Source organism: Tenebrio molitor, chromosome 6, assembly GCF_963966145.1.
Source record: "Tenebrio molitor chromosome 6, icTenMoli1.1, whole genome shotgun sequence".
Classification (NCBI taxonomy): domain Eukaryota; kingdom Metazoa; phylum Arthropoda; class Insecta; order Coleoptera; family Tenebrionidae; genus Tenebrio; species Tenebrio molitor.
This window is the reverse complement of record NC_091051.1, coordinates 3,416,637-3,433,574: the sequence shown is the minus strand read 5'-3', so window position 1 is coordinate 3,433,574 and position 16,938 is coordinate 3,416,637. Positions and strand designations below refer to the sequence as shown.

Genomic DNA, 16,938 nt, shown 5'->3' with positions numbered 1-16,938 from the left:
ATAACTTCGCTCTTTTAGCGTCACATTTGTGCCTTTTTTTCTCTCAAACTTTGTTTTTCTCTCCCCCTGACGTCATTACGCCGTCTGAAACTCGAATAAATCCAGATGGATACGATACTCTCTGGGGGACGTCAAGATTATTAAGTATTAAAAAAAAAACTCTAGAAGTGACATTTCGACTTGATTGTTATTGTTTGGTTTTTTTGTGTGTTTTGTAGCAGGGGACGACGAATCGCGCTCGTTCGACTTCGACACCCAGTCCTACAGGAGGAACCTGCTGGACACGGATTACCGCGGTAATCACCCCTACCCTCCAGATCTTCTTCCCTTCCCGCCACGTATGTGCCAGGTCTCCCCGGCAGGTAGTTCAGCTTCGACGGTAGCAGACACGTCCCGTTTACCAGCACACCACGGTCCACAATCGCCAAATCACAGTCCGCTCTACGAGTCCGTCAGCCTCTACAGAACTCTTCCTTACTCCAGATCGCAATCGCCGTTCGTGGGACCGCCTGCCCGGGTGCCCCGACAGGGATACGTGACGATACCTCGACGACCGCGCCAGAGGTGGAGCGGCACCGAGACCCCGGCAGCTTCTTCCGACGTCGAAGAACCCCTCTACGACAATCTGGGAGTACGGACCACGGTCGACGGCAGTTCGGCCCTCTCGCTCAACAAAATAGGGGAAGCGACCACACCCAAGTCGATCCGTTTGTTCCCCATGAGTCCGACGAGTTGCGACCCCATTGCCGAACACGAGTCGGTCCCGACGGCCACCACCTTGCCGAGGGACGGGGCGAAGCTGTCCCCGTCCCGCACCCAGTGGGCAAAGGCGAACGCGGAGGCGTTGCGCAGCCCCGAAAACAGGAGAAACTCGATGCCCGATGGTAAGGTGAAGATAGCACCGGTGCCTCCGCCCAAGCCCAAGAAGAGGACCTCGACGGGTCCGCTTTTCGAAGACGAGGGAGAAGACGGGACGGAAGTGTGAGAATGGCTGAAACTGGTGCTCGCAGCACTGGTGACTTGTTGAAATAGTGGTGCTAGAGAGGGGTGCGGACCAAGAGTCTGGACACAGGGTTTACTAATATGAACATGTACGTTAAGATTTAAATTTGATTGTGCCTTACGACGAAATCGATTCAAATTTCTATAGCTATGGTGTAAATTAATAGTGCTTCGAGATCCTTGATGTGTGTTTCCTACGGGCTTCCATGAGTGCGTGTGTCGTAGCTTGTTTTTTATTTTCGAAAAATGCGAGCGTCGATAGAGAGGCCGGGGAGTGTCCGTCGCAGCTACGAAAGTTATGATCTCAAACCGTTTGTGCATAACGGATGAACTAAGACAAACAGCGCTGTGATTGATGGCACCGCAACAGTATTATTAATTTAGATAAACAAGAGCTTGATGCGCGCTATCTCTATCGTCTCGGCAGCGAAATTTCTCCGAAATTGTTGTAGTGGATGAACTGTGATCTTTTGACAGTTACAAATCGGTTAGGTTCAGCCAGATGTAAAGAGCGCTTTCACGGCAGTAGCGCCTTTATTAGCCTGCATACAGTATCATTGTTTATGCGTCATTATGTACCGCCACATTGACTCGAGATAATGGAACCACGCAGGCGACGTGAACGCGCTCTTCGAGATCATACATACATTCATAGTTCTTGCTTTTTGGTGTTTCACTTTTTAATAAGAGACCCGAACGTACCCTACTTTTCAAATCGTCGCTTGTAACTACTACAGAACTAATTGTACTATCAAATTGTATATAATTACATATTTTCTATGACTGTACTGTATATTCATTTTAAAATATAGAGCTAAATGTAACGAAGTCAACATAAACGATCAATAAAAAGAATATTACAGTTGTCGACTCTCTTCATCCCCGAACTCTACGACCCCGACTTGACCTCGATGGACGATAACTCATCACGAACCCTGGCCCTAATGAAAACAAGAAAAAAAAATCTAACCCCACACTCATGCTGGCCAGTTATGTCAGGAAATTAATCAACCGGACGGGGAAAAACTTGCCAGGTATTGATTTACACAAAATACAATCAGTGGCGTAGCTAAACACCGACGTCAGGTGCGTAAGAAGTCAATTCTCCCCCTACATCCGGCAACACGACGACCGAAGAAGAGTCTGCGCACAACTCACCGTCAACTTAATAATTTCTGTGGCGTTGTGAAAACAATTTTCGGTTAATTTTTAGCGGTCGACGACGACCTTGGGGGTTGGTGTTTTTGGTAATTCGGGGCACAACTCAATCCGAGCGAGGAGGTTTCACCAAACTTTAATATTAGGGTTGCCGGCTTAAGTGCCACATTTCACCTGTGTTTCGCCGCCTCGAAATTATTCGCCCAAGTTAACTTTTATGTGGACGAGTTATTTTATTGCAGGCGTGCATCCCTCGGTTCCTAATCAAGTCGCACACCCCCATTGTCATAAAAATACAATTCCATCTGGCGCTCGCCCGGAATTACTCCAAACCATCACTGACCCTCCTGGAACGGCGTCGGTCCTGCTAAAATCCCCATCAGCATTTTAATCCCGTTCCGGATAAATCGAATAAAGATTTGTATTTTTCTCTTTCGCACATTAATAGAATATTCACCGCCTTTCAAATACCATTAAGCACAGTAATAGGGGAAAAATGAACAAGCTGTTGCCGCGGGCCGTTCCATTATATCCCGTTATGGCACAACGTTATCTCATTATGAAGCTTTTACACAAAAGGAAAACAGTTCAGATAAAGGAAATAAAGTTGAAAGGGGATAATTATTTTTATTGCAATTGCGAAAACACTCCGCCATCTGATAAGACACCGACGCAAATCTTTCGGCTCGCCTAGAATGAAGTTATCAATATTTCATCGTTCTAAATTATTCAATAAAGAAGCCCCGATCCTCCAGGTCACACGGAAGCTTTCCCCGAATTTCCCATCTTCTCCGTTTCACCTGGATGAGAAAATGGCGCCCAACACAGAACCGTACCGATTCGATTCGTTTATTCATTTTCGACCACGCCAAAGTCGACAATGAAATTTATTAAACGCAGGACAGGAAGCGTAATTAACAAGACCGACGACTCACGTAATGTACACATTAAAATTTCATCAAAATATCCAGAGTTTGTTTCTCTCACCTCACCCCTCCGTTCGCAACACACGACATCTCATAACGACCTACTGCTGAACTATTACTTCGCTAGAGCCCAGCTCGAGAAACTGGAATAAATTTAAGTTATTTGATGACTTTAACTGTGGAATAAGAAAAATTCCTTTCCGCTTTACGATGCCATTTTAAGAGCTACGAGGTAGAAATAGTGGCTCATCGACAAATTTAAAGCACCCTAACTCGACTAAGACTGAACGGAATCCTAATTGCGTCGAATTCATCAGGAAAATGACGAGGAACAATTTAAATTGGAACCAAATCGTGTGACAATTAACTGGTCTAAGAATTTTTTGAGACAGCCAGGTGAATTTTTTTTTTTGGATGTACTCCAATAGGAACCTTTTGCGAAGAGAATTTTTCTAATTTCTTCTAGCTCGGCCAAAAACTCCCATCTCCCGAATTCGGTCGAAATCGAACGTATTTTATTGTTCTCAGTTGTAATTTATCAATTACGAAAATTGCCCGATTACCGCGCACGAAATGTTACATAATTAATTGAATGCCACCCCCTGCGTCCCGCACTAGATAGAATAAATGATGGTTTTAGGTTGTAAAAAGCGCCAAGAAAAAAGGAGTTCGATAATGCAATAATGGAAATTCTTGTTAATTGCATTGCGGAGTTAAGCCCCGCTTTTAATTAATTCGAGTAGTTGAGCAAATTGCGCGTAAACGACACTTCCTGGGGGACCGTCTAATTTTTTCCCTAATACTTCCAATTTATGTGTTAAATGCGATTTGGGCGAGTCCTCGGTCCCACGTGGACCCCGTCTGGCGCCTGGAGGGTCGGGAATTTTCTTAGACCGTCGGCGAGAATCTCCCCGCAATAAGCACGTTAATTAAAAGTTAACCCATTAAAGGGAAGGCGGTTATTTATGCAATTGCATTAGCTGTCGGTGCCGGCCTCGGTCGACACGAAAAATAGTGCGATAAAAAGTCCTATTAACACTAATGGAATTCATTTTAGTACGTCTTTCTTCGCGGAGATCAAATTATTCTATTCAAATGAGGACATGGAGGGCATTTCGACGGTTTTAGTGTGTAAGCAACTCGATCTGTTCGCTGAAAAGATGGATGTTCCTCTTAATGTGCGAATTTAACCGGCATAATGGCAATTGATTTATTTCGCGCTTCACTCCTACGCGTTATTAATGGCCGCACGTTATTTTTCGAAATTGAATTTTTAATGTACTGTGAACGTTTCACTTTTTTCATTCAAGATTTTACGAGATTAATCCACAATTTACGGCCCCCATTGACCTGTCGTTCGGCACCCGGCGCGACAGTGCCACCTTTCAATAACCCCGTGAAAAATAGCTCTCCCATTTTTATTCTTTCCGATATCACGTTTTTTTCAAAATTAAGAAAAAATCACCTACCTTCTTACTTAGCCAGCCATTCCCGCTCCAAGTACTTCACCGACAAAATGCACTTCAACACTTACATCACCTTCTGCAAGAAAAAACTATTGTCAAAAACTCACTCCTAAATTATGACAGATAAGTTCGACCACGTGACAACTCGGTATTGTTTTGTTTCAAATAATTCAACTTGAGCCGCTGCGATCAAACTGAGAGAGAATCGTAGTCGGCTGTGGATAGTTTCTAGAAACTTCTAACCATATTAAGAATAGGTATCTAATTATAATAATTATTATTTTTGAAAGATGCGAACTTAAAGTTGGAATAAAGTGTACCCTTAATTTACGGACCTTCGCAACATCTATTTTGAAATGTTTGCAAAAACTCCGTAGCAAGTGTTGATGCCAGACTGATTCTTTTAAATGTTAGAGCGAAATCTATTTTATGAGGCAAACGATTCCATTTCACCTGTTTTATTCAAATTTTGTAACTTTACGTGACGACTTCATTTCGGTAACAAGGAAAATGTCATTACATTTTCAATTCTGATTTAATATTCAAGTATCGCGAAAATACTCACCACACTGGCACACTCACTGTCCGGACTCTTAGAAACAGCATTCGATAAAGTGAAAAGTAGTTAAATAAACAAATAATAGGAATATTGAATCGGAGCGATTTTAAAGCAAACATTTTTCAAAAAGGTACCTTCGTCGATTAAACAGATTCCTGTAAGTTAATTACCGACACAGATGCGTCCTCATTGGGGTTCAATAATAACTTTTTCGACAACAAAAAAAGAAAACGTAATAATCAATAATTTAAATTTTAAATGTGCACTAGTTGGGAGACTTATGATGAGGTAAATGCAAACGCTATTATACTAAACAGCGTCTAACGTTTAATAAATAAAATAGTTTCGTTATTATTTCGAGGTACGTCACTGATGTGTCAAATCTGAAATGTCAAAACTAATTAAATTTAAATTTGTTGTTTGAGGGGCGAAATTTCATTCTCTAGCTCACCACGAAGCAGATTTGTGCAAAATTTCTCTGGCGAAATATTAGGCGGGTCACAAAACTTTAGGTAAACGCGTTTCAGGCGCGACGGAAGCGAGCCCCCTTGAACTTCAATATCGAGCCTTTTAGTGTTTTCGCTTTCCCGTGCGCAAATGGGTCTGAATTACGACGGAATCAGATTTTAAAAAGTGAAAAATGGAACATCATTTTGCAGGTACAAATATATCAGTAAGTGGCTCATCTGGATCGGCGGCGCTGCTAAGCGCCCATAAAAATTTTCCAGCTCAGGAAGAGCCATTATTTCTTTCGCTTTAATAATCGTTATAACGGATTTTAGTGTAGACATAAAAGTTTCATATATGGCTGTTGGGCTCAACGTGAGCGAAATTAATTTTAAACTTTTCCAGATCCATCTCGAAGTGGCGGTTCGATTTTGCGCAAAATTTAAAAATATTAATTAGACGTGTTTGTGCGTTATGGACGAGTGGAAGTTGCGGTGGCGGCGCAATATCCAAGCCGGTATTAAACAACAAAAACTGAATTATCCATCATATTTGGTTATAACTAAAGCAAACAATGTACTAACAGTCTATTGTTGACTTGTTTTGATTTGTTAACCCATAATGAAACTCGTGTAGACATCAAACTCGATTCATCGAGTAAACAATAGGGGTTTTTTTTGAAAAATCGGCATAAAGAAGTGCCTTAATAATTCAAATTAATTTAAAAAAAATGAGTTGGGAGAACAATGTAAGTCACCCTTGAGTCACAAGAGGGTCGCCCTCAAAGCTACTAAAGCGATATCGCATTATTATTTCATTCAGGAGTGCAACTTGAATTTACCAAAATCTACATAACCATTTCAACTCGACATCGTATTAAAATTTCTATTGTGAACCCGTTCTGTAAATAACCACTAGCATAATGACATCTAAAAGCGGACAACTCGGGAACGCACCCATCCCCAGAGTAATTAATATAAATACAACACTCACCCGAGCCATGGTAAGACTCGCGTGACGTTCCATAATAACCCTTGAAGAGACACAGTAATGAAACACTAGACTTAATGGATGCAAACTCTGCTCCAAAATAAATTAATACCAAAAAATAATCACTCCGAAATTTAATTTGGCAAAACGTGGAGCACTAAATGGGCGAAATGAAACACAAACCAGAGTGGAAACTTTATTGAAATAAATTAAGAAATTCTCTGAAAGTTAATCTACCAAATAAATAACGGAACTGCCGAGTTCCAATACTTTTGATCCTGTCACCACCGACACCTTCTTCGCGGCCATGTCCACCTTGAACCTGCTCCCGGGCTCTACCAGCACTTTGCCCTTGGTCGGCTCCTGGAAAATCGGGATTTTCCTGTCGCCCAAAACGGGGTCCTCGAAGCGCCACAGCTGCACCGACTGGACACCTGCAAGACACTTTTACCGAAAACCTCCCCTCGCTTTGATCTCACTTTTAATCTTGACGTCCTTGGTCAGTTTCTGCACCACCCTCTCGTAGGTGTCCCCGTCGCTGACCACCACCGTTTGGGAGAAGAGCCCGGAATTGGGCACCGGATTCAAGAACTCCACCTTGACTCCCGGCTTGGTCGCGAACTGGACGAACGGCGCGCCCGGACAGCACTCCTTCATCTTCTCTTCGGCCGCTTCGTCGTCCGTGTACCTCACCACCACCTCGTCCACGTTGAGAGTATTGGCCAGGTAGACGCTGTTGTCCTTCAAGACCTGGGCCTCGTCGAACTCGAGAGTGAGCGCCAACGCTTTCGGCCCCAGCTGGTTGACCTTCTCGCGGGTGGCTTGCACGAATGGCATGACGCGCTTCGCGTACTTCTTCAGCTCGGGCTTGGAGCCGAACTCCGTCGCCAGGACCTTGTTGTCCGGGAGCGTTTCGCTTTTCTGAAATGACTCGTTTTCTCAGCGGCCCCGGCAGCTGCGGGTCTCACCTCGTGGTGCGTCTTGAGCGCGGTCAGGATGCAACTCTGCCACGCGGGGAACGTCTTGGCCACCCAGATGTTGAGCACGTCGGGTTTGGGGACCGGCGGCGGGTTGGGGTTCGCCTTGGACTTGACCCCTTGCAGGTGGGTCTTCAGGTACACCCGGAACGAATGGGCCGTCTCCATGAGATATTCCGACGATTTGATCTTGATCTCGTCGATTTGTCCCACTTGCGGCCACGTCGCTTTGAAGATGCTGCTCGTCTGGGGGAAATCACCGAGTTATTACCGCCGGGTCTGACCGATCGGACCTACTTTTCCCAGCAATTTCCACACTTGCTCCGACACGTGCGGACAAATGGGGGCGAGCAGGATCGCCTGGACCTCCACGAAACGAACGATCAGGTCCGCGTGCATCCCGTCCAGGCACAACTCTCTGTATTTGTCCCTGACCGATTGTAGCTCGAAGAAGCCGGTCCTGAGGGCCTCCTTGAACAACATCTTTCCGTAGAATTCGTCGGTTTCTTTTATTTTTAGGTTGATTTCGCTCTGGAACACCTCATCGTTGAACGTGTCGCTCGGCCCGGTTCTGCGCCAAACAATTCTTTAATGTTTCGTGATGCATTTAAACGGCAAACTAGGAATTCGCCCCCTCGTGCGTTTTTATGACAGCCATCCAGTGCAAAAATTATAGAATTTAAAGAGGACCCTGATGCCGCGCAATAAAACCCATACTTTTTATTTTTTACCCGCTTTACACCCGATAAAATCATTCTCCCGTTTAAGAATGTATCGGACATACAAGCTTCGAAAAATGTACCTCAAATTCGGAACTGTTACATATCTGCGCACCACTATGTGCCAAACTTACGTATAAATCACACAAATGATAGCCAGAATTGCACAGCGTTATTATTTCTTACGTAATAGTCAGCTGTGATTTATGCAACACGCATAGACTTGCCGCCTCTTCTGGATTTGTAAATGCGTTGTGGAATGATTTCGTTTTAATTACGTGTTAAAATGATTCAACTCTAAATTACATCATTCTAAGAACCCTCGTTTTTAGGCAACCAAGTAATCGCGTCAATTTATCTTTAGTATAGTATAATTACGCCATGTATTATGTATTGTAAGGTGAATTTTGACACCCAACTAGGACGCAAGAAACATTTATATAGCAATATCCAACGCAATAAAGTATTTTTTCAAGATTTTTTTTATTGATTCCCTCACATCAAATATACCAAAGATGACGTGCATTTCGACAAGAAATCTGTCACCATTAGAACGACGATGGAGAAACAAAACAAAAATGCTCAACATCATTTCTTGGTGCAGATTAATAAAATGTTATTTAAATTCCAAACTCTCTGGAAAGGTTTTTTCATTGTGACTGCAACACTTTTCGTAGGTTGGCAGCCGTGCACAGAAACGTCATGTGTATCATTTGAAGTTTGTTGCGACCACCTCATCTTATAACAAAGCTGTTACATTTTTCATTTTCACCGACTACCTGTAAATGAGAAGAACACAAACAAAAAGAGAGCTCATAAGGTAAGTCTGCTGTAAAAAATTTCATTATTATTCGTTTCTCTTGCTCAGCAACGTTGCCGCACTTCCACAATCCGTCAAAATACGCGTTCATTTGAATCTTTTTTTGACAAATTATACAACCTTACCGATTTTTATCGCTTTTGCATAATTTTTTGATACTTCCGATCGATCTTTACGCATGGTGAGATCAATAAAAACAGGAACCCAATATTTTAATAAAATGTGACCTGACAAAATTTCTCCCATTGAATTACGCTAATGAAAAATATTGGGGTCCCGTCGCAACGACAAAACGCCACTTTATTTCGACTCATTTTAATCAATCAAACCGGACGTCTTAAAAAATTATTTCCTTCACTCTCCTGTCCAATAAATCCGATTACTCAACTATCTAATTACCTAATCGGACCTTTTTAAATATGCATTCGGGTCTGAACCTACCTGAGAGTGTGTTTGTTCTCCAACACCTCCTTGACCCACTCGATGAAGGTGTACAGTCGCAGGATCCCCGCGTCGGCCATGCTCTCGACGAAATTGGCATCCTCGACGGAATCTCCAGCGTCAGCCAGACACAATCTGGTGCCGTCAGCGCTGAACTTCTCCACGGCTTCACTGAGCGTCAAGAAATTCCCGTCCGACTTGGACATCTTGGCGGAGTTCAACATGAGATGACCGTTGGCTCGGACTCCTCTCGGCCACTTGCTCCTCTCTTGGGGCCAAATCGCGCAATGATTGTAGATGTAGTAGGTGAGATGGTTCTGGACGAGATCCTTCCCGGAGACTCTCACGTCCACCGGGTACCAAAACTCGAACTCGCGCTTCATCTTGTCGAGGGACTCTCTTTTGATGGCGCACTTGGCGGGAAATGGGGCGTTCTTGAAGAACACGTAGTCCCACACTTCGGGAGTCATTTGTTCGGGTTTTATGCCGAGAGCGTTGGGCCCGTTGGCGCGGAACGTACCGCCCTGGAGGAAATGCGCCACGGTGTAGTAGGCGTTGTAGATGGTGGAGTCGGAGAGGGACTCGATGAGCCATTGCTCGTCCCACGGGAGTTTGGTGCCGAGGCCGTACGTCCTGGAACAGGCGTATTCGTGCAGCCAGTCCAGACAACCTTTGAAGTTCTTCCTGACTTCGTCGTGGTAAGTGTTCATCTGGTCCAGCACCTGGTGGGCCACCTTCTTCCAAGACTCTTCGCCGTAATCCACGAACCACTGGTCGCACAAGGCCACCACGCACTCGTCACCCGATCTGGAAATTATCGTCTTCTCCGGTTCGTAGTAGACTACGGCTTCGTTCTTGTCGATCAAAATCTTCTGAAGAGGTTTCTTGATATCTTGAATTTTTTTACCCTTGAACTCGCCCACGATCATCACCTGTAACACCCCCGATTAGGTTTCTCCGCTACCTTCATAAAAAATAATTATTCACCCCGTCGTAGAACCCCTTCAAGTACACCATCTCCTTGGCTTCGAGCAGCTTCTCCTTGTCATTTTGACTCTGGATTTTTAACTTCTCGCAAACAGTCACCGCTGCAAGATTGCCAAAACCTGGTAGTTCGAGTATCGGTACCGGATCGAAAGGCAGTACCATCTCGTCTTTAATCCCGTACTTTTCCCTGAAGGGTTGCTTCTTTTTTAAGTCGACGAGGGCGGCGTAATCGTCGGGGGAGTCCGAAGGGACGCTTGTGACCACACCCGTGCCTTTATCCTCCTTGATGGTGAGCATAGGAAGGGCGTAGATCTTGTCGTAGACAGACATGGGGGCCTTGAGACCGCAACCCAATAGATCCTACCGAAAGTGATTGATTTAGAGGAGAGATAAACTGATACGCAAAATTTTATTATCTCGGATTACTCAATAAACGTGAGATAATCCCGGAAAAGTACCAGAAAATCAAATTAACGCATTTTACCTGTCCTGTAAGCTCTACAAGAACGTCGAACTTCCCGTCCGCTTGGGTGAATCCCTGAAAACTCATATTCTTGGCGGCTCTTGCGGTACAAACAAAAACCTCTCCAGACTTCGTCGGTACTGCGACGTACCGCATGTCAGGTCTGACCCAACAGTTGGTCTGACCGTACATTGTTTCCGGTCTGAGAGTCGCCGCGACCAGATAAACCGGTTTGTCGCCGACTTTGCTAAAATAAAAATACACTTTAGCCAAGAATTGAACACGGTCTCGACTTTCCACCTCAGCTTTGGGGGGTACGGCTTGAGCAGCTTAATCTTGATCAAAGTGTACTCTTGGGGGCCCACCCCTTCGCCCGTGGCCCGGTCGTGGTCCATGCAGGGTTGGCCGTCCCGCGGCGAGTATATGGTGTATCGCTTCCCGAACTTGATCTTGTTGCGCTCCTTCAAACGCAGAAACTGCCACCGGACGAAAGAATCGTAAAAGGGGTTCACGTCGGTGGTGATGAACGTGCGGCGCCAGTCGATGTGGACGCCGAGTCGATCCAAGTCTTGGACGGCCAGCGGCGGGAAATAGTCCAGCCAGTAATCGGCGTCCGCGAATTTCTTGATCTCTTCGTCGTTCATGCCCAAGCTGTACATGATCTGCCATTGGTATTTGGCGGTCCCGGCTTTCGCGACGGCTTTGCTCTAGTAAAAACGCGAATATAAAAAAGTCGGCATTTCGCCGTACAAATCGTACTTTTTTTCCTTTGCTCTTGTCCCTAGGAACGACGTCGTCGACCTCCTCGACCTTGGTCTCTTCCTCCTCTGGAAATTTGGGAGGGTACCCGAACAGTTCCATCTCGCGTTTCAGCTTGTCAGCGCAGGCTTTGATGGGCATCCCGGTGCAGTGAAACCCCAAAGGAAACAGCGCTCGTTTACCTTTGAGTCTCTGGTATCGAACAGCGAATTCTGCTTTCGATAGAGAAAAACTGTGGCCTAGGTGGAGGCGGCCGTTCATGTAGGGAAACGGGAACGTGCATAGGAATTTCTCGTCTTCGGAGCGTCGCGGTTGAGGAGGAGCGTCGATTTCGTGCAGTTTTTCTCGTTTCCATTGCTCCTGCACTTCGCGTTCGATTTTTTGCAAGTATTCGACTTTGAACGTGCCTTTACGCTCAATTGTGACCTAAGTAACGGTACTTAGAACCGTCCTGTTAAATATTAAATAACTTACCATTTTATATAACTTATTTATCTAAAAACTTCTCACTTCCAACTGGAACACGTTGACATACGCGAAACACATGAATTGCATAACCCCACTTTTTTTCCGAGCTGATGCAATACTAACTCCGGTTGTTAAATTTCAGGCAAAAACCGCTTTGTCGGCAGTTAAAGTATTCAAATTAGTAACGACTACATTAACGCAACGTGTAGTTTGAATTTGTAACATTTTTTCGGCTCTTTGACATTTTGAGGTTATGAAAAAATGATCATTTCTTTGTTAGATTTATTTAACACAACTGGGAAGCTACACAAATTGCCCCCTTAAACAACAAACAACTATTATTTACAATCAGTACTTAAAATCTGACAATCTCTCAGTCATCAGACCTGAAAAACTTAACCATACTAATTTTTAAGTAGATTTCTTCTCATCCTCTTGCTCTTTTTTCACCAAAAGCGCGCTTTTAATACCGGCTTTTTCCAATTCCTCGATAAGATCGCCCGATTGGTGCATCTGCAGCATGATGTCACAGCCCCCGACAAACTCGCCGTTGATAAAAACTTGCGGAATCGTGGGCCAATTGGAAAATTCCTTGATACCTACATTCGGGTCATGCTACAATTTTTTTTATCGCACCGTTATAATCACCTTGTCGCAACGATTCATCGGCCAAAACGTCGTGAGCATCGTACGGAACCCCGTGCATTCTTAAAATCTGCACGACAGCGTTGCTAAAACCACAGCGGGGCTGTTCAGGGACCCCTTTCATAAAAACCACCACTTTGTTGTTACCCACCAATTGTTTTATTTCTTCGGTGGGTTTTACACTGTAAAACCTCGCTAAAGTGGCCGCGCACTTTATTAAGTTGTTAGTTTTCGAAAATATATTTAAATTCATTTTTAATTTATTTCTAACCTCAAACGTCACTACGATTATTCGAATTCTAGTTGCAAATTTAGTGACTTTGTCTCCGTTGGCAACAATGTCAGTAAATGTTTGACATGAGACGGAGGTGATGGTAGTGAGCCGCAAAATTAATTGAATTTTTTAAATTAATAACTGACCAGCTTACAGGTATTTGTCACACGTGTTATCAACAGTTTGTTATGCTTCGTTATCATAATGTGGTTTTGTTATTAGTGCCGCAACCAATTCGGTTTTTTTTCTTTTGTTTTAGCCTCTATGTCAACCGTGTAGATTATTGGAAAGAAATCAGAGGTAAGATCATGTTTATGGACATCTATTTGAAAATAGCAATTGAATTATTAAGAATATTACATTTTGTTGATGTTTGATCTCTTTCATTGAGTTTTTATTGCAACCAACTATCCTTTCATGTTGAATTGTGTATTGATTGGATGGGAGCTTGGTGCTGGTCAGTGCCACCAAATACAAGACCTATGATAAAAAGCAACATTACTTGAAAAAACTGTTATTTTCCTAATATTAAGAGTTAAATTGAACCTGCAAGATGAAATTATATTATTCGTGACATTTTTATGCCATTTTTTTTAAGGTTAACAAACCCTTGTTTCTTACTGTAATGTTGATTATGTACAAAGAAACCTTCTGAACATTATGCGTTTTTTATACGTTTTTCAATATTATTACATATTGAGCATGATTTGTGTATTTTTACAAAAGTGCAAACAACTTCTTCATGGTGAAATTTTTTGTTGATATTTTTAATTACATACTGTTCTACTTGGTGAGAACTACACTAGTGTAGACTCTTTTGAGTGTGAATGTGCTCAGAAGGTTTGCTCCTATTCAGGGCAGCAGCGAAATTTTCTTGTTTAATCAATTTGTCTCATAGAGAACTGCCCCGACAGTTTAATTGCAAATCTGATAAAAATTGATAAGTGCAGAAAAATCAGTGAGCAGGAATCACTTTCTGCGACGGAATTGCCCTCCAGGTAGGTTGAGTCATGTAATTTTTGGTATTTTGGTAAGTTTGTACTGGTGCTTCCGGTAAAATGAGTGATTTTAGGCGATGTCGTGGCCGCAGTGGTCATCCAACGCGCAGCCTTCAGTACCTCCGGTACTGAATCCAGCCACACCGGTGATAAATTCCGCGCCAGCTGTGGTACCGCCAGGCTTACAGTACACTCCTGACCAATGGGCGCAGCTGCAGCAGCAGAATTGGCACCAGTGGGCGCAGTGGCAGCAGCAGTACCAACAATGGCACCAACAGTACGGCGCTGAGGTATTTGTTGGCGTTTTTGTGGTGACACTCCTTGACGTTTGTTTGTAGTACCAGAAATCGATAAATGCTCTTGCTCAAGCTGCACAACAGCCCGCCACAACTTTACCGAATGTTGCCGTCCCGCCGCCGCTCCCCACAGAAGCTAAGCCGCCTCTACCGATCGATGACCCGCCCCCGAATATACCATCGTACACGACGGCGCCGCCCCCGACTCAGCAGCACGGTTACAACACGGCTCCCCTGCCGAAAACGAACGAACGTCCACCTGTTCACTACCAAAAACCGAACCAGAACTGGCAGAATCAGAATCAGAATTACCGGTATGGGGGTGAGACGCAACAAAAGAGAAGTTACGACCACGGAGGCGAACAAGAGCCGAAGCGACCCATGATGAACAAACCGGGGTGGCAGAACCATCCGCCGAGTTTGGCCCCGCAACCGGTGAGGCCGCCGCCGCCGAAGGAAAACATCGAAGAGTTGTCGGAAGCGGAGAAGAAGTTTGACAAGCAGTTCGCAGAGTGGGAGGCGCAGTTTAACAAGTGGAAAGAGCAGAACGCCGAGCACCCCGATAAGGAGCAGTACAGAGAGTACGAGAAGAAATGGGAGAGTTGGAGGGCGCAGTTGCTCGAGAGGAGAGAGCAAATGAAGAGGAAGAGGCTGGGGTTGGTCGTGGATTCGCCCAACAAGAGTCGACCGTCTTCCCAGCAGGGTTTGAACCAGAGTTACAATTCGCCGCAACAAACGTACAACCAACCGCCCCCAAAAATAGGGCAAAATGTTCCCCCCAAGACCGGTCTTTTGCCCACACCTTCCGCAAGCTTTAACAAACCGCCCCCGAATCTAAACGACGAACCTTTGAAGTTCAAAGATTCTAAACCAGTACCTGAACCGGACGAAGCTGTTGGTGATTTTATAAAACCTAACACTAGCGGGGGAATCCCTGGATTGGACTTGGTGAGAGACGACCCCAAGCCCAAGAAGGACACTGACGACGTCGTGGTGATTGACAGCGAGGACAAAGAGAGACGAGGTCCCGACTTCGATGCCATTTCAAAGGGGATTAACACAATTCTCGGCGACCAGAAGCTTCTCAACATGCTGTCGATGGTGTCGCAAACGCAAAATCCCAAAATCAACGACAATCTGACGAATACGACGTCGCGGATCAAGGACAACAGCAATCCGGAGATGAATCCGCACCCCACATATCAGGAACAGTCCAATCAGAGCTACGGAGAGCATTCCAATCACAGCGAAGCACACGATCAGAGAGAACTCGTCAATAACTTCGACGATCAGACGAGGAGTAGCTTCACGATGGCTCACAACGAACAAGAGATGAGATTCGACGGGGGTTTCGGTCGAAACCCGAAGTTCGAACAGAACCAGTTTCAGAACAGGTTCGGGGGATTCGGGAAAGGCGGACGGTTTGGTGCCCCCGAAAATGAGTTCAATAATTTTGGGAACAGACCAGACAGTTCTGAAAGATTTCCTCCCAAAGGCGACAGATTTCCGCCGGTTGGAGGAGAAAGGTTCGGGCCGAATCAAGAACGGCTCGGACCGAATCCAGAGCGGTTTGGCCCGAATCAGGAACGGTTCGGGCCGAATCAAGAACGGTTCGGGCCGAATCAGGAACGGTTTGGACCGAATCAGGAGCGGTTCGGACCGAATCAAGAACGGTTCGGACCGAATCAAGAACGGTTCGGACCGAATCAGGAACGGTTTGGACCGAATCAGGAACGTTTCGGGCCAAATCAAGAACGGTTTGGACCGAATCAGGAACGGTTCGGACCCAATCAAGAAAGGTTCGGGCCGAATCAGGAACGTTTCGGTCCTGGACAAGACAGATTTGTGCCGAATCCAGAGCGCTTCGGTCCGGAGAGGTTCGAATCGAATCAAGATCGATTCGGACCCAATCAGGAGAGATTTAGAACGAATCAGAACAGATTTGGACCAAATCAGGGGAGGTACGGTTCCAATCAGGAAAAATTCGGGCCGAATCACAATCGATTCGGTCAAGACAGATTCGGACCGAATCAGGACAGATTTGGTTCGAATCAAGAACGATTCCCCAGCGAAGACAGATTCGGAGCTCAAAGAAACGATTTTAGACCCGAGGAGCGTTTCCCTCGCGGGAACAACAATTGGAACAACGAGCGAAATTTCGGACCGAAAGGAGCACCACCCAAGAGTGGACAGTTCGGTTTTGGAGACGATGATCAGGGACAATTCGAAGATTTTGATCAAGGTCCTCCATGCGAAGAGAGCTTCGATAACTACTCGTACGATAGAATGCCACCGAAATATGAGGAAGAACCTCCAGTTGCACCTCTACAAGACGAAGATGTAGAAGAGCCGTGGAAGGAGGAGAATTATCAAGAAAGTAAAATCGAAGAAGTTGCAGTGGTTCCAGAACCGACACCTCCAGCGCCACCCGAAAAAGAAAACATCTTCCAACCAGCAACTGTAATTGATTACGAACACAAACCTCCAAAAATCGGTAGGTTTTTCGACTTGTTATGAAAGTAGTGGTGATTTTATTTTGTTGT

The 16,938-nt window shown here is 44.9% G+C and overlaps 4 protein-coding genes and 1 long non-coding RNA gene across 18 annotated transcripts in view; 2 read left to right on the top strand and 3 right to left on the bottom strand.

Moving 5' to 3' along the window:
• kek5 (kekkon 5) overlaps positions 1-1,867 on the top strand; it is a 175,287-nt gene extending 173,420 nt beyond the window's left edge. For all 9 annotated transcript variants that reach the window (XM_069050754.1, XM_069050752.1, XM_069050753.1 and 6 more), the window contains one exon: positions 219-1,867. In XM_069050754.1, coding sequence (XP_068906855.1) covers positions 219-985 — 767 coding nt within the window. In that variant the 3' untranslated portion in view covers positions 986-1,867. The remainder of the gene's footprint in view (positions 1-218) is intronic.
• The window catches only part of LOC138132998 (uncharacterized), a 122,924-nt gene extending 117,638 nt beyond the window's left edge, over positions 1-5,286 (bottom strand). The window contains exons 1-2 of the long non-coding RNA XR_011160235.1: positions 5,118-5,286; positions 4,556-4,628 (exon numbers count right to left, since the gene is read on the bottom strand). This is a non-coding gene — a long non-coding RNA (uncharacterized lncRNA). The remainder of the gene's footprint in view (positions 1-4,555; positions 4,629-5,117) is intronic.
• A 1,445-nt stretch (positions 5,287-6,731) lies between these two features.
• LeuRS (Leucyl-tRNA synthetase) lies at positions 6,732-12,332 on the bottom strand. Its single transcript, XM_069050748.1, has 10 exons — positions 12,189-12,332; positions 11,715-12,140; positions 11,256-11,662; positions 10,977-11,202; positions 10,493-10,852; positions 9,506-10,437; positions 7,823-8,096; positions 7,517-7,771; positions 7,028-7,469; positions 6,732-6,982 (listed from the first exon to the last, which is right to left on the bottom strand). Exons 1-10 carry the CDS (start codon positions 12,189-12,191, stop codon positions 6,777-6,779), a joined length of 3,531 nt encoding a protein of 1,176 aa, XP_068906849.1. The 5' UTR covers positions 12,192-12,332; the 3' UTR covers positions 6,732-6,776.
• Positions 12,333-12,449: 117 nt separating this feature from the next.
• Positions 12,450-13,080, bottom strand: Grx5 (Glutaredoxin 5). Its single transcript, XM_069050771.1, has 2 exons — positions 12,831-13,080; positions 12,450-12,781 (listed from the first exon to the last, which is right to left on the bottom strand). Exons 1-2 carry the CDS (start codon positions 13,078-13,080, stop codon positions 12,594-12,596), a joined length of 438 nt encoding a protein of 145 aa, XP_068906872.1. The 3' UTR covers positions 12,450-12,593.
• Positions 13,081-13,154: 74 nt separating this feature from the next.
• LOC138132982 (YLP motif-containing protein 1-like) overlaps positions 13,155-16,938 on the top strand; it is a 34,168-nt gene continuing 30,384 nt past the window's right edge. For 4 of the 6 annotated variants that reach the window (XR_011160234.1, XR_011160233.1, XM_069050745.1 and 1 more), the window contains exons 1-4: positions 13,155-13,257; positions 13,361-13,401; positions 14,174-14,389; positions 14,438-16,889. Coding sequence is in view for 4 of the 6 variants with exons in the window: in XM_069050745.1 (XP_068906846.1) it covers positions 14,177-14,389; positions 14,438-16,889 (2,665 nt within the window). In the remaining 2 variants the exon portion in view is untranslated. Of the gene's footprint in view, positions 13,258-13,360; positions 13,402-13,999; positions 14,100-14,173; positions 14,390-14,437; positions 16,890-16,938 lie in introns of all 6 variants that reach the window. The other 2 variants (XM_069050746.1, XM_069050744.1) reach the window with 2 other exon arrangements.

Bases quoted from the DNA above. Each gene is read 5' to 3' on its own strand.
- LeuRS (XM_069050748.1), bottom strand. The intron at 11,663-11,714 runs GTACGATTTGTA...CGTTTTTACTAG, and splicing joins ACAAGAGCAAAGGAAAAAAA to AGCAAAGCCGTCGCGAAAGC. The intron at 10,438-10,492 runs GTGAATAATTAT...GGGGTGTTACAG, and splicing joins TGAAGGGGTTCTACGACGGG to GTGATGATCGTGGGCGAGTT.
- Grx5 (XM_069050771.1), bottom strand. From the start codon at position 13,080: ATGAATTTAAATATATTTTCGAAAACTAACAACTTAATAAAGTGCGCG. The intron at 12,782-12,830 runs GTGATTATAACG...ACCCGAATGTAG, and splicing joins CGATGAATCGTTGCGACAAG to GTATCAAGGAATTTTCCAAT.